The sequence below is a fragment of the Phoenix dactylifera genome, chromosome 8, assembly GCF_051530095.1.
Source record: "Phoenix dactylifera cultivar Ajwa chromosome 8, Ajwa_hap1_PhDact_Kaust_v1.1, whole genome shotgun sequence".
NCBI lineage: Eukaryota > Viridiplantae > Streptophyta > Magnoliopsida > Arecales > Arecaceae > Phoenix > Phoenix dactylifera.
Genome location: NC_143197.1, coordinates 30,015,841 through 30,032,226, shown reverse-complemented (window position 1 = coordinate 30,032,226; position 16,386 = coordinate 30,015,841). Strand labels below are relative to the sequence as shown.

Below are 16,386 nucleotides of genomic sequence, written 5' to 3'. Positions count from 1 at the left end.
CAAACCGTGAGGTCAGAATGATGCGTACGATGACACATAAGGAATTGTGAGGCCCAGCCTCACTGGGCCGGCCTTTTGGCCCACCCAAGCCATTTGATAGACTTTTATTCAGGGTGAAAGCTACCAAGAAAGTTCTCTGGATCACAAATCTAACCTACCCATTTGTGAAGACTGAAATATTGACAAGTCTTTCAAAAGACAAATGCTTTTTTGTACCAAACAAAAAAAAAAAAGAGCAAGAAGAAGAAGAAGAACAGAATACCAAGGGGTGCTAAGGGATGGTATTCTTGTGCTGCAGGGCCACTTTTATTGATTCAACGCTCAGTTCTATGTTACACTACTTCAGTTCAATACAGGCTTACACTTCGGCTTCTTGCTTTGTAGTTTTGTTGTTACAGAGAACTATACTTTTATTTTCATGTAATTGACTTACTTAGTCTCCACAGTGTATCAAAAAAATATATAAAAAAGGAGGGTAACGTTAAGGGGTATGCAAACAGTAATCTTCTTCAAAATAATGGACGTCTTTCCAGGGTAAGGTATGACCCGCAAAGTCATCCTGGTTGGTGCTGGCCGCGGCGGCTCTGAAGGAATGTGAAACAGAATTGAAAGGCCAGCCTCGGTTTTAGTGGGCACGGCTTTTAAAAATGAAATCATGCTCCCTTTTTGAAATCTTCTTTTAGCTGCACATGTGAAAGGAAAAGTACTTCTAGATAAACAAAATTTATCATATCCACGATTGCTGGTTTGGTAATTTTTCATAATCGGTCAATCCATAGCATCTAGCCATAAATCCGCCAGCTGCACCAATTCTTTTTACCATATTGCAAGATTTGTTCATGAAGCATTGCACTCCAGCAATCTATATATGGCCGTTCTTTTGGAGTATCTCAAGGAGGAGATGCGGAACCATTAGGAGTCACGCAGAGTAATCACTTCTTCCTATATTATCTACCTTATCTGGTTATCTAAGATGCTTGTATCTTTGAGGATGTAGATCGGGGTTTCCTCGTAACTCTGGTGAAAGCACAGGTTTAAGCAGCTAAGTACACCCCGAGCAAACGTAGCTTAATTGATCGAGACAACTGGGGGAAAATGAGTTGCTCATGCTACCCCTTCTGCATCTTCTAGGGTGATATATTTCATTTAGAAAATTCCTACGTTTTATTTTTCTTAAGATCAATTTTGACTGCAGCGTATTGGACGGTGGCGCCGAAGGAAGAGAGAGTTTTGTTATTCGTGATCAAGAATCATGTCTAATGAGGATTAGAGGGTGTCACATTTATGATATCACTGTTCCATATTAAATAAATCTATATTTATATGAATTTGATATTAAGTAAATTCATATTTATTTTAGAAAGATGTTGATACAACTTTAAACATTGGTTATGGACTTTATAATAAAAACTAATAAAAATAATATAATTATAAAAAATGGGAACGAAATCTATTATTAAGATTGTGTCCGATGCACAACTAGGTAATGGCCTGAGACATAATTATTAAATTTATATAAAGGGCACCTTCCGCAAACACGCGTCTTAGCTTGCATATGGACATATCTTCTTCCCGAAGGCACGCATCCGCGTTTCCACGGTGACGGTGATGTTGGTGTGGTCCCTCCAAGGAACAACGTGGCATTTTTTTTCTTTCACAAAATTGCTTTGGCTTGTTGGGGTGCGGTAACAGAGAGTGAGAATACGGAAGAATGGGAGGCCGACGGTGAAATATTGAAAAATTATTAAAAAAAAGTACTATTTCATCTCATGAGATAATTAAATAATTAATTTTATTTCAATTTTGATAAAATTTTAGTATGTTATTTTCAGTATTAAAAGCTACAAATTAAATGATTTGTATTTTTGAAAGATTTTCACCATAAAATGATTCAAGCGTCCACGCATGGTGATGATGAATATTTTTGATGTAGAAGTTAAAATTTAATTTTGATGATGTTCGTATAGCCTCTAATTGATCTAAACTGGTCATATTGTAATCTCATTACTTTAAATAGTGGAAGATTTTGGTTGGGCTAGATTTCGTAGTTTTTTCTTCACATCAAAAAAAAATTCATCTTAAAAATTGTCTTTCATTTATGGGTTGCTTAATTATTTTGCTAGTTAATTGCTTATGTAAATTATGAATATTATCATTGTTGCCTTGTTGGGTGAATTATAGTAATATCTTCTTTAATTGTACAAAGAGGAAAAGAAGATTACGGTATTATTGTTTCTTGATTACATTTTTCCAAGTAAGATGGATGCGGACGGCCACCAACACCCTAGAAGACTTGAAAACCAAGCGTGCAGCAACAACCTAACTTAGATCTCTCTTCTAGTCTTAAACCGATGTTGATGGATATGCACCTCTCACACTTGCTGTCCTAGAGCAAGATTCTGGAGTGCCATCATGGTCCATTGCTCTGGGGCTATGAGGGCATCGGAATATATTTAGAGCGGAATTACGACCAAATCACTCAGAGCAAGATCGAAGAATCCTGGATCTGCGATATCAAGTTTGGCTAGGTCGTGGAACCTAGTAGTTTACTCCTATATATGACCACATCCATCTTCAAAAGCTGAAAAATATGAGCACATAAGATAGGTATTTTACCCCATTGAACATAGCACTTTCATGGACTCTCTCGCTCTAAAAAAAGTTTAAGAGAGAGAACCCCTGTTATAGTCTGCTATTTAAGCATTAGTGTATATAGCCTCAATGAAAAGAATATTTTATAAATTCGCGGTATATAAAAGGGTTATTACCCGGATGTAGCTTTCATTTTTATTTCTCTAAGTAAATCATTGAAATATATTATCAGTCATTCTGATGAAACAATGAGAGAACTAGCACGTCAAGGAGACAGAGAACATCTCGTTAGATTTAAATACAAAAATTTCCTCCAAATAAAGAAGTGGTTCATCCTAGTTGAGGAAAATTTCTATGATCAAAGCATATGGGGGCAAAGGTTTATCGAGTGTGAAACTTGGGCCAACATCCAAGTGCAATGGCACGCTGGTTATGGAAGAAAGAACATGAATCTTATCAAAGTTTTTGCCTGATCTATCAAAGTCTGACACGAATCCAAATTGTAAAAATTTTCTGCAACCTGGATAGCAGAGGATCCACTGCCATTTTGTAAGCTTTCTAGTTATCCAATTCGATCCTAATCTATATGGTTTGAGTCTCTCGTGGATCAAAGGACCTATTATACTTGGAAGCCCAATATGAACAGAGGAGGAGCAGCCCTCTGGCTGGCGTCCCTCTTACTTGTCGACATCAAACACATGCTGCGACTAAATCTAGCTACAGAACAACTTTTTTGAGATTTTGTCTTCTCCAATTCACATCACTGTGCCTATCGTCATACAAAAAGCTTGCAAAACGAAGCAAATAAAGGAAGGTCATCCATCCCCTATTCCCATTACGCTACAACTGAATCGTGACACCCCTGGCTCCGCTGGCTGACTGCGTCGCTTGCAGTGCATCGTCGGCGAGGAACACCGGTGCATGCCTCGTGGCATCATACCTCTCGCCGTCACCCCACAGCGCATACGCCTCCTCCCCGTGCGCTGCGTCGTCGCCTATCATGAGCTGCTCGTCGGGCATTCGCAGCGGTATGAACCTCCCGATGGCGAGCAGGATGGCGGTGGTGGCGACGAGGTTCCACCCGATGACGAAGAGTGCGCCGACCAGCTGCTTGCCGAGCTGGACGGCGCCGCCGCCGTAGGCAGTGCCCCTCGTGTCGGGGACGGGGAGGACAAGGCGGCAGAGGGCGGGCTCGGCGAGTAGGCCGGTGAGGAGGCCGCCGAGGAGGCCGGCGACGGCGTGGGTGTGGAAGACGGCGAGGGTGTCGTCCACTTTCTGGAGTAATGCCGACTTCTTGTGAAGGATCATCATGGTGAACCAGGGGATGCTGCCGGATAGCACGCCCATCACTATAGCGGCCCACGTTTGCACCAGTCCTGCCAATAAAAAAGCCAAGAACAAGATTAATACACATGCAAACATTAATTCATGGCGGCCTTCAAGGACATAATCTGGCTGTTTGCTAAAAAAAATAAGAAACAAAAAAATAAAATGAAAAAATTGAGGGCATGGAGAAGAGCTATTCTAAGTCACAAGCTTGTTTAAATTCCCTAATTTACTAGATTTTTTTTTCAGTTTACCATATCTTAATACTAATACGTTACAACGCGTGACTGAACTTGGCCTGACCAAGTAGAGGCCATCCCACCCTGGTTTGAACGCATTTCATATACAGACCTGAACAAGAATTTAAGACATGCTGCAAATTCACAAGCAGATGAAAAATCAGGAAGGGATAGGATGTGCAAGCGAGCAAACATGCATATGAGAGAACGCATACTACCTTGCTGCTTTCTCTGGGTCCTTTTATTTTTTAATAGAAGGAATTGCATTAGGCTATAAAGTGCAATGACAAAATATGGATGTGCATCTCGCTTATCCACTAAGATGTCACTTCATTGAGGACCTAAATTGCACCAAGTGGAAATTAAGAACATAGGCCAAACAATGGGACCACAATCTATGCACGAGGATGCAAATTTTTGCCCAGTGCAGCAGCTAATTCTGACCTCTAAAAGTTAATTAAGTCCGATCGTGGAATGTGGATTCCTTTCAGAATCATCTACAGGAGCCGATTGCGAGATCCAAATGGAAAAAAATTGCCTAAACTTTGTTGACGGGAATTGCGTGCAAACCTGCGCCAGGAGTGATGCAGACGAGGCCCGTCATCATCCCCTGCACCGCCCCGATCACCGACGGCCTCCCGAAGAAGGCCACGTCCAAGCAAGTCCACATCAGGAGGCTGGTGGCCGCACATACGTTGGTGTTCAGCACCGCCACCGACGCGGTCTTGTTCGCGGCGTACGCCGCCCCGCCGTTGAACCCCGACCACCCCATCCACAGCAGCCCCGCCCCCGCCAGCATCAATAGTATATTGTTCGGCGAGAACCGCTCCCTGTCGCTCTTCAACCTCGGCCCTACCTATAGAAATCACCACGATAGTAATTACGATCCAAGTCTCTTCTCATCAAACATACGGTTGGTTATCAAGCATTAGTTCAAGGTGAGAAGATTTGTCAAAAACAAAAAAAAAAAGAGGAGGAAAAATGAGCATTTATTGATGGTTGTTACTCTTTCAATAAGAGAGGAACATGTCATGATGAAATCTATCTAGCAGTTTTATAATGAGATATTTAGCTAGATATTTGTTGTTCTCACCCAATAGGCAGCGGTGAACCCGGCGATGCCGGAGGAGAGGTGGATGACATAGCCGCCGGAGTAGTCTATCACTCCCCAGTGATAGAGAAATCCTCCTCCCCAAAGACTAAACGCTCCAACCGTATATGAGAAGAGCAGCCACAAGGGAACAAAAGCCATCCAGGCCTTAATGTTCATCCGGCCCAGGACGGAGCCGGCCAACAGCACAATTGTTATGGCAGCAAACATGAATTCGAAGTAGACAAGTGTGGCCATGGGATAGAAGGGCTCCGTCATGGGCGTCTCCTCGGTGCCGTTGCTGTAAAAATGGACGGTCTCGGGGATCTTGGCCCGGCGCACCAGGTACTTCTGGCCGAGCGCCGGCGCTCCCTTGCCCCAGAAGGGGAGGAGCTTGTCGCCGAACGCCATGCGGTAGCCGACGAGGACCCAGAAGATGAGCGTCGCCGCGAAGGCGTAGAGGGCCATGAAGGCCGAGTTGACCGCCCATTTCTTCTTGACGATGCTGCCGTAGAGGATGACGAGGCCAGGCACGCTCTGGAGGCCGACGAGCGTCGCAGCGGTCAATTGCCACGCGTTGTCGCCCTTGTTCAGCCACTCCGGTGCCGCCGGGCTCGTCTGATAGGCCAGAGGCATCGCCATGGATATGGATAGAAGGAGACCGGCGTCCGGGCTTCAGGGTGGGAGGATACAAAAGGGTTAGAGGGGAAAAGTGGAGGACGTTTGTGCGAAAGGCTCCATTTGAAAAACGAGAGGGGGTCGTCACCTCGTTTTTCGTCAACTTGGGCTGCCATGCGGTTTAATTTTAATACCTATATTCTATATATTTTGGCCTTGTCATCATGGTGGTTCGGTGTCACAATTAATAAATAGATAACACGTGGGCTAACGTTCTAATTCTACTGTTTTCCGTATGATTACATGGAAGGTTCCAGTTAAAGGGTTTTCCACTGGTGCACCGGTCAAAATGGAGGAGCTGGCTGCCTGTCTCGGAGTTGAAGGTTCACATTACACGGACGGCACACAGATAGTTGGTGTACCATCTTTGTCACGGGCAGTGCCGGGGTCGGAAAGAACCCTCTCTCTCTCTCTCTCTCTCTCTCTCTCCCTCCCTCCCTCCCTCCCTCCCTCCAATTCATATAATTCTAAACATTAGCCCAATCTGTCCAATTCATATCTAAACATTAGCTTAATCTATCTAAAGAATTTCTTCAGAGTGCCAGACGACATAAGAGATAATCTAGTTTGCTGCATTATTCGCCTTCTGATAGATATAAGCTATTCAAAAGAAGGTCAACTCCCTCACCACTGATAGAGAAGCTCCGTTTGGGGTACCTCAAAATTAAGGGGATTGCTTCACTGGAGGGATGGACTCACATGGCATGGTAAGCCACATGGACGCATGTGATGCGAAGATTTAATAAAATACATGAGGGCAATAAGATAATAGTCTTTGCAATAAACAAAATGACAAAAGGTTTCAAAATGTCACTCTATTAGAGATGGGCAGGCTAGACTTAGATATCAATTCTCCGTTAGACGTGGATATCAATGCAAGAGAGCTTGCCATCGATGTCCAGTGTCTTCCAGGGTGTTTTGTATGTCAGGTTCGATCCAATTTAGAATTGGATTTTACTCATTGCTGAAATCTATGGAGCGTGGCGGCAACAAAAACATTAACTGCATCAAATAAGATAAGGTCAGTTCCAAATTCCAGGTCCATGCGTGGATGACCCCACAGCAACGCAATCAAAGCCCGATAATATAATTGTTTTCTGACATTTCTCCGCCTAAGGATTTGAATCCGGTAGGCTGGGCCGAGGTGAGTTGCAGACATGTCCCCAGTCAATCCCAGGAGATCCCTCGGACAACTTGGCAAACAGTAGATGTAACATTTTTAACTATTAAATCAGAATCGCTTCTTTCAATGATGCAAGATTACATCCCAATGGATGTCATGAAATCAACTTCCAAACAAAGCAGCTCACATCTTTATCTAAATGTTGGTGACACGGGGAAACAAAAATTGCACCACCAAACTTCGGCCGCCACTTGTATCACTGCCACTGCATACAAGTCGCATCTGAAAGATTCAACCCTTCCCTATAACAGACTTCAAATCACAAGGGCTCCGAAGACACACAAGGTGGGAGACGAGAGGTGAAATCACATCTTGGATCATGGATGGACCCTACGAGGATTCGACATCTGAAAGATCCAATCCTTCTCTATAGACTTCAAAATCATCGGGGTTCCAACGGCAGACAAGGTGGAGGCGGAAGGTGGCCATCTTGATTCCAAGCAAGCGCTGCAAAAAAGGGGGAAAAAGATCAAATCGTTAGATTAAGAAGAAATCAGATGTCATGACCAACATATGGTTTGGTTGAACTGAGAATTTGACCAGAAGTTTTAGTTGTTCAGATGTTCCAATACTACCAGACAATCTGTTTGAAGCAAATAAACTACTACATTTATCAGGAAATGAGGAAAGATTATAGCCTACGGAAACAACAGAAAACCATCAACCTAGAGCTACCAAGTCATGATGTTTAATCATCCTCTTAACAAACACAATTTTTATTTCCAAGGAAGAAAATGTGGACGAATCCATGTAATGTCTGTTACCTAAGCACTGACATATTCTTTATCCTCAACATTTGCTGCTAACAATGAAATCAAGTCCAGACTTTCCATGGGACCCACTTGCCGGGGACCAAGCAACAGCAGTGCAGAGGCTGTCGACAAGGTGAATTTCTACACTGCTGTACAATTAATATGAATAAACTTGTAAAAATGAGTTGACTCCCCCATACCAAGGTGGTGAGTGGCTTCATCTCCCCAAGTAACAGCTTTGAAGGAAAATTTTAGGAGCTAAATTAAGCAACTTCATGCATGCTAATTTCTGCCCTCATAATTTGGAAGGCAAGCAAGAATCCCCTATAGAAGATGCCTAAGAAATTCAGACAACTCAGAATCACACAAATCAAGATTGTATGAGAACAATAGAATTCCAAAATGATCAGGATATCTGGGGCATGTTTTGTGATTGCTTAAAAGAAACACCTTTGTGATACGGGACCCGTATTCCAGGGTGGTGGCAGCAGGTGGCTGCCAGTTGTTCGGCACGTCGGTTTTCAGGGCAGAGCTGCGAGCTACCTGGGCGAGTTTTCGACATGCGAGGTAGGTGTTGCAGGCCGGCTCGATTGTCCTGGAAGGCGATTCGGCCATAGTTACGGATGGATCTAGGAGAGGCTGAGGGATGAGAGCACAGACCACCGATATAGGGATGATAAGGAGGGATGGGGTGGCCGTCCAGGCCAAACATGTATTTAGAGGAGCCAATGGGGCAGCCGACTGGGTGACTGCCTTTACGGCTCATCATTCAGAGTACACCCTCTGGGCGGAGGAGGGGAAGTTGCCATTGGCACTCCGCGAGTTAGTGTTTTTTGACTTTATTGGGTGTATTCGTACACGTATTGTATGAAAACCCATTTTCAGCAAAAAAAAAAAAGAAAAAAAGAAACACCTTTGTAATTTTTAAAGCAAAAAAACACTTCTTAAAAAAATGAGTCTTCCTTATCTAAAAAGTGCTTGTCCAATAAGAAAAATTCCAAAAAATGCTTTTAGGATAGGCTAGAAAACTCTCTTCCAGCTTCTCCTTTTGTGAGAAGAACTTCATAAAAAGCAGAGACAACGCCAAGCACACTCTTACATGAGTTAAAGATAACAATATTTTTTTACTCACAAAGGCTATGTTGAACTTTCACATTCATACTAACAGGATATCTTGGTGCCTCAAAATAGCAACTGAAGAAAAATACAGAATTGAAATGATATTTTTACTTCACCCTGCATTGCTCAATGATAGCAAGTATTGCAACTTTTCTCCATAATTTGATGAACAAATTATTAGCACCTAAGTGAAAATAAATATTTGATGCAATACAAGAAGGGATTACCATTAATAATTTTCTTTGATTAGTTTTTCTACATGCTATTGACCTTTTTTCATTTTTTCAGTACTTTCTGGTAGAAGTTTAATGGCAGCGTGTCTTTAGGATTCAAATCAACTGCCTTTTCAGGTATACTCAATGCACAAAACATGACTAAAAGCACCTTTACTTGTTTAGGAGCTTAATTCAGGCCCCTGATTTTCCAGTTCATAAGTTAGTTGATATTATTTTTTAACTTTCTGGACCTTTCAGGTTGAAAGCATCTAGAACGGAGGTAACCCGCCAAGAGGTCCCAGATTTTCCAGTTCCATAAGTTAGTTGATATTATTTTTAATTTTCTGGCCCTTTCAGGTTGAAAGCATCTAGAATGGAGGTAACCTCGCAAGAGGTGTCAGCCTTGAGTCAAGTGTATTGATACTCCAAAACAAATTTCAAAAACTTAAATGTGATCACCAAACCAGCAAATAAGTAAACATTCATGCATAAAGCCAGCAAAGTCGCTTCATGATATATGTGGGCATGGAATAACTATAAAATGTGCATGAAAGTCTTGCACTAGCACGCAAATCTAATTATGAATGTTAGCTTTACGAGTTAAACGCTGTCCCAAAATGTGGTGATATTGTAGTTATTTTTTCCTACCAAAAACTGACGTAACATTGGTGAAGAAATTAACCTAAAAAGATTGTCACAATTAGACCCCACCAAATCAAAAATAGGCGTGCCTTGGAGAATGATTTTCCTAGTAAAGCCTTTTAAAATATTCTACCTCTCACAAAGAAGGATAACCAAATTCATTTTCCAGACACGATACAAGCAACTTTGAGCAGGCTCATACTGTGCAAGCTACAAGAGCCTAAAAGAAAATTCAACACAAGGAACAATGCAATTATCTTAATGTAAATAAAATAAAATGTCTTTAGTAAACAAAAACAATCATCAGCACAATTAACCATGCTTCTCAATAAATTTGTCAGAACAATCATTATCATTTATGTTAAAAAATCATACTAAAAATGAATTAGTCTGGTATGAAAGAAATCATGTAACAAACTTTAAAATACAATCACAAAATAGACAACTTTTATCATCAATCCGAAGAGAAATTCCTTCTGTAATTCCTTGATTTGCACAACATATTTCACATGATCTTGATTCTGGATTTTTATTTAATTGTGATAAAATTTGTATGGTTTAGTTTCTTCTTCCAGAAGACTATACAAAATTGAAAACTCAATAGATGACTGTACAAATCACATACCAATGTTCGAGCTGATTCAGGGGATAGGGGCTGCCCTTCTTCACACACAACAAAGTCGGAGACTAGCTCTATGGCTCCTGCTAGGAGAAAAGGTCAAAAATTCTTTCTTTTTCTTCATTCTTTTTCTTTTGCATGTATATGATGGCAGATGCAAGGCACAGATTATCATTCAATAGAAACTACAAACCTTTGTTCAAGCGAACTGGCAATCCCTGTTTGCGGAGAAAAGGCTCCATTTCATGCGAGAATTGTTCCAATGGGCCTTCTTTTAGTTCCACCTGAAACAGATATACATTTAGTTGGTGCAGGTACTACTACAGGTCATGATAAGCAAGCACAAAAAAAATGAAGACCTTTTCCAAATTCACTAGAAGACATAGAATTAACATCAGGATTTCTCACAAGACACAACCTTACAAGTCATTAACTACCAACATGCATCAATCTAAAGAAATCATTCAACTTCATAGTTGTTTGGCATGTGATATAAACGAATACTTCTAGAAGGATGCCTTTTACACGCCAATATAAATGAATATAAACAACTTCATAGTTGCTTGGACATATTCATCCCTTTTACACGCCAATGTAACTACCCCTCCTAAATTAATGATGCCTTATCCCCCCTCCCCCCAATGACCTGGCCTTACAAAATTGACAAGCACAGATTCCAAGTCACCAAAATATTGGCCTAAATTTCCTTCTATGAGAAACCTCGTAAATATAAGCTTTTAATTTCCTTCAATTCAAGCACCAGCACACCTTGAAATTGAATTTTCAATCTTAGTATAATATATCATTAGCATACCATGTTGATACATGCACGGGACTCAATGCAGCCAATCCACTAATGTCCTCAATTATTTGTCCCATATCTAACTAAATAAAGGTTGAGGCAAAAATCTATAGCCTGTCCCATCCAGGTTAGTTAACCATTGTGCAATATATCAATGCATTTTTTATATTAGCAACTACATTGTTTCCAAGGTCAAATTAAAGAAGATAAATTGAATGGATGAAGAATTGGATGACCAAATGAAATTGCAACATTTAGAACTAGTTCCAACACCAGTTGCAAATCTGACGGAGCAATTTAATACTCAAGTATAACAAGGCAGTGTGAAAATACCAGCAGTAGTAAGTCACATGACTTCAGGTTTTGAATGAAAGATTAAATTCTTAGACAAATATCAGGAGGAATCATATATATTTTCAAAAATTAAAGACTTTCAATAATCTTCTTAAAATGACAGTCCAACTGATGCAGCACCAGGAGAAATTCTTCATAATCACACTCACAAAGTCACTTTCAATTCAAAGGGATGTGAAGTCAAGAAGCTCATGTCACGAAAAAATGAGAGACCTGAGGAAAACCATGAGGGCTCTGATTTGTAATATCGGATGAATTCATTCAATTCACATGCCAAATGACTGGTGAGGTTGAAAGATTTCTAAGATCGATGTGTTCAGATGTTGAATGACTTGTAGTGTTATAAAAGAACCAAAATTCAAGGACTACTTCAGTACTACTTCAGGAGCTCTATGGATGGTGCAAAAGGGTTTGCAACCCATCCACCATTCCCCCTCCCCTCAATGACCTGGCCTTACAAAACTGACAAGCACAGGCACCAAGTCACTAAAACATTCGCCCAAATTACTTTCTATGAGAAACCTTGTAAATATAGCTTTTAATTTCCTTCAATTCAAGCACCATCCCACCTCCATAAAATCATGGAGCTAGAACAATTTAAATACACAAAAAAAAGGTCTGCAGAAATGCATATTTGATTCCCACCAATTGCCAGATATATTGCACCCAAATCAGCCAAATATATTCCATGCTCCAAGGACTTGTTATTCATTTAAATCATATTCCTACTTAATATAAAAAGAAAAAACATATTAGGACAAGATACCAAGCAGTCTAGCTCCCTAATCTCTCTCTCTCTTTGCTCTCTAACCAGCGTAGCGAGTCCAATGATCCAATCTGTTTCTTCCATCTTTCCTAGTTTTGTGTATGGTTATTTACAATTCCATACAATATGCTATTTGATCCAAACTATTAAATCTTTAATTGTGAGATAAAAAATCTTTCTGGATAAGTCTGCATTAAGATTAATAACCTTTAGATTGACTAAGTGTTTGATGGCCATTACTCATTCCTACCACCTTAAAGGGATCAATCTTGATTTACATACATAGCTAAAAATCGATCAAACCCAATAGAAAAGGTTCAATGAGAAGTGTGCAATCCAACTCATACATTGACTGCATTCACATATGCACTTTTAAGCTTTACGATTATTGGTATTGAACAAAGACCAAGTTGACCCCCGGCAACCTACCTCAGCTCATGGTACTTAAAGCTGAGCACAAGTCTCTGGGTGGTGGTTGAACTAAGCCTAGGCCAAGGCTTTGACAATACAGGCTGAATCCATGTTTACGTTCAACCTAGCCCAACCACTCATGCAGATTCTCTAAATAATGGCTAGACATTAATAAAAAATAACAATAGCTTTTTACCAAGAATATTAATGTCAAACCTTTTCGGTTGCAATGCATCCTGTCCTTGCAAAATCATGTTCTTCAAATTTTTCAAATAACCTGCAAAAGACATTGAAACATAAACTCCACTCTCTACATTATGTAGAGTATTCAGGCCATAGTTTATGAATCAAATATATGCTTTCACCTTTCATTAAAGGAAAATATCCTTAAAAAATTAATAAAGTTCAATCACATCAAAAATATGCAGGCATGCAAAATTGTAAGAAAGTATGACTGCCAGAATGTTCACATGTAAATAACATATTATGCAATAAGAACAAATTAGCAAACTGTTCATTTAGTGGTAATGCCAACCTACGTTTACCAATCTAAACAGAAAAAAGTCTCCTTTGGCTTATCAAAAATCTCATTTAAGAATGTTTTCAACCCCATCAATTGAATTTAATTTACTTTCAGCAAGACCAAAGTTAGTTACATCAAAGCAATACTACTTTTAGTTATGATGCTCAATATAGTTCACCATGCTTTTAATAATCGCTTAAAAAAAACTTAAGCAATAGAACATGCACATTCTAATTGCAATATCTATAACATTAAATTAAAACAAAAAATGGCTCCAAATTTGGAATTTGAAGTTTCCTATTCCTGCAAGGAATTACACCCTGTTTAAGCTATCATGAATTAAAGAATCTTCACAACCAAGTAATATTAACTATATGAAATGCTTACAACAGATAGATTTAGGTTAACTTACAATTCATTATATCAAAATGATGGTTGAAGAAAGATTAAACAATGATTGCATAAAGTTATAAGCAGAGATTACCAAAAAGAAAAAACCCTGCCAGTCCTAGTTTAAACATGATGAATCTAGAAGAATTAGCCTTATAGAAATGATAAAACATGCATGGTTAGCCTAAAAAACAAAATAAAAGCAATTCATGTACACTATATCTTGTAAGCATTGAAATAGAATAAAAAAGCAGGATGATATTTTTCAAATTACAAAAAAAAGGCAACATGAATTTGTCTGGAAAAGTGAGGTTGAGCATCATTATCATGTGCAAACAAATGATAAAAGCAAATACCTTTGAACTTCCTCGTTTTCCAAATTAGTGAAGAAGAGTCCAGCATCACCACGAAGACACTGAAAATAATATAAAAATTTTCATTAGCACAGTTAAGAATAGTAAAATTTCTTGATTGACGCAAGCAATTCTTTTTTTTAAAAAAAAAACCTTAGAAAGTTTATGAATGCCCGGCTTGGCTTCATCAGCTACAGATCTGCCCAGGGAAACCTGCATGACTTTATTCGACCCAAGAAAAAATCTGCAGACAAGAGTTTAACAATGCATATTAATGACTCGCATGTAGCAGAATGAGAGAATACACTAGTCAAGAACATCTTGATGAAACTACAGAATGTTTGTGGCCCTCTAGTTGAGAGGCAAATAAGTGGTAGTTTCGGTTAGGAACCAGCTAAAGTGGTTCTGATCTTCCACAGAACTGAATAGGGGCTTACAGTGAGATTTAACTCAACTATAACATATATTTAATTCCTATTGAGTACAAAACAAGGAAAAGGTGTATGTCTATATCAAGTAATTAGGTTTGTAGTTGTTTTTACACATGAAGGGTCGAACTGCAGAAGCATGAAGCATGATATATTTTGAAGAAAAGAAAAGAAAAATCAAGTACCTGCTGCTAGATTTCAGCTGCTCCCTGAATTCCTTAAATTTCAGATTTCTCATGTTCTCAAAAGTGAAAACATAGGCAGAACTGTAATCCTCTAGTGCCTGCTTTATAGCATTCACTATCACTTCCTTATGCTCTCTGCCCTTTTTTCTTGTCTTGGACAATGTCACTGCATATCAAACATTGGAAAAACAATTATAACTTCCATGCAATAGAGGGGAAAGTGGGAAAACGAATTTAATAAGAACTCAATCTTTGCATATTCCATTTTCATGGCTGACCATGGACGACAGAAAGGTTGATGGGAGAGATGACTTATTTCTTTTGCCTCTGATGCAAGAACTCAGCTCCCCAAGGGATTAAAACAACAAGAAAAAGTAAAAGAAGCATCAAAGACACGAACAACATTGAAAAAAGGGGACAGTTAATTGAATTATGGCTAGTAGAATATTGTTGACTATTCATTATAGTCGGTCGATAATTGATTAATTTTTGATATAAACACCCAAAGAAGAAATTCATGATTATCTTTTTGCATACATTTATCTACAAGAATAGAGCCTTAGATATGGGGCACGTGCAAAACCAAAGGGAATTGAATCAGTTATAACTGAAAAGATCAGCCTTAACCAGAGCCAGTGTAAAGATTGAAAAAGCTACATCTAAGTGTGCATGGTCTCTTACAAGCCATAGAACATTTGAATCCTTATTGTCCTCACAGGGCACACTTAACCACAGAATCCTTTGTAAGTACACAGGAGCGCCAGTGTCATACTTTTGAACCAAATTTCCCCAAATAGTGATCAAATTAACTCCCATATGACTTTTTTTCTTAGACCTTACATCTCTTATCTCCTCACCCAAAAGTCGGAGGTGAGAATCATGAAAAACAAAAGGCCAACCCCCCCAAAAAAAAATCCGTTCATGCTGCTTAAATTCCTAAGGACGACCCTTCTAGTTTACTCTTTTTTTTTCCTTATACCACCAACTTAGAACCGATTTTGCCATGTTCATTATCACAACTTATTGAAATCGAACACAGGTTTCCAACAAGGTCGTCAAACAACAACAAGTTCCAAGTTCCAAAATTTCCGACAAGATGGCACCTCAAACAACAGACAGAGATTCTGCATGAACGATTTCAGATGGATCTTCATAAGAAGTTACTCCAGTACCATATTTTCAAACAACAATAATTCTAGGACTACAAAAAAAATTGGATGTTAACGATCAGATCCAAAAAGAACCACAAATCAAGCCACAGGCCTTCAAATCTCCATATAAAAGAGTAAAAAAAATGAAAAAGAAAAGGTTCGACGATCCCAAATATCTCACCAGGTCGGTTGCGTTTGGATTTCGGCATCCTCTTCTTGTTAGATTGACGTTCTGCCGCGCTTGCTCCTGCTGCTGCTTCGAAATAACGGCGGCCTTCTGCTACCTCCCCTTAGAAGGGGTTTAGTCTAGGGTTTTTCGACGCGCTTATAATTAGGGCACAGCACGATGTGCGCCGAATCCGGATATGGAACCCGTGGCTCAATTGGGCTGGGCCGAGTCGGCGGGCCCACTTATACGGGCCGAAATAAACTTTGGATAAAAAGGCCGGGATGCTGGGCAATCGGCCAACCTGATATGCCTCCGTAATTGTTCGGGCCAATACGCAACCATTCAAATAAAACAGCGCATTTGAATTGCCTCTGTCCAAATGCCCCAAAAAATACTTCC

General features: G+C 39.8%; 2 protein-coding genes across 2 annotated transcripts; both read right to left on the bottom strand.

Moving 5' to 3' along the window:
* Positions 1 to 3,195: 3,195 nt before the first annotated feature.
* On the bottom strand, positions 3,196 to 6,300 carry LOC103718129 (ammonium transporter 2 member 1-like). Its single transcript, XM_008806806.6, has 3 exons — positions 5,251 to 6,300; positions 4,728 to 5,013; positions 3,196 to 3,968 (listed from the first exon to the last, which is right to left on the bottom strand). The coding sequence occupies exons 1-3, from the start codon at positions 5,887 to 5,889 to the stop codon at positions 3,433 to 3,435; spliced, it is 1,461 nt and encodes a 486-aa protein (XP_008805028.1). The 5' UTR covers positions 5,890 to 6,300; the 3' UTR covers positions 3,196 to 3,432.
* Positions 6,301 to 7,141: 841 nt separating this feature from the next.
* LOC103718119 (uncharacterized) lies at positions 7,142 to 16,158 on the bottom strand. Its single transcript, XM_008806796.5, has 8 exons — positions 16,000 to 16,158; positions 14,668 to 14,833; positions 14,208 to 14,298; positions 14,058 to 14,116; positions 13,005 to 13,065; positions 10,649 to 10,739; positions 10,462 to 10,538; positions 7,142 to 7,555 (listed from the first exon to the last, which is right to left on the bottom strand). Exons 1-8 carry the CDS (start codon positions 16,025 to 16,027, stop codon positions 7,439 to 7,441), a joined length of 690 nt encoding a protein of 229 aa, XP_008805018.4. The 5' UTR covers positions 16,028 to 16,158; the 3' UTR covers positions 7,142 to 7,438.
* Between the last annotated feature and the right edge of the window lie 228 nt (positions 16,159 to 16,386).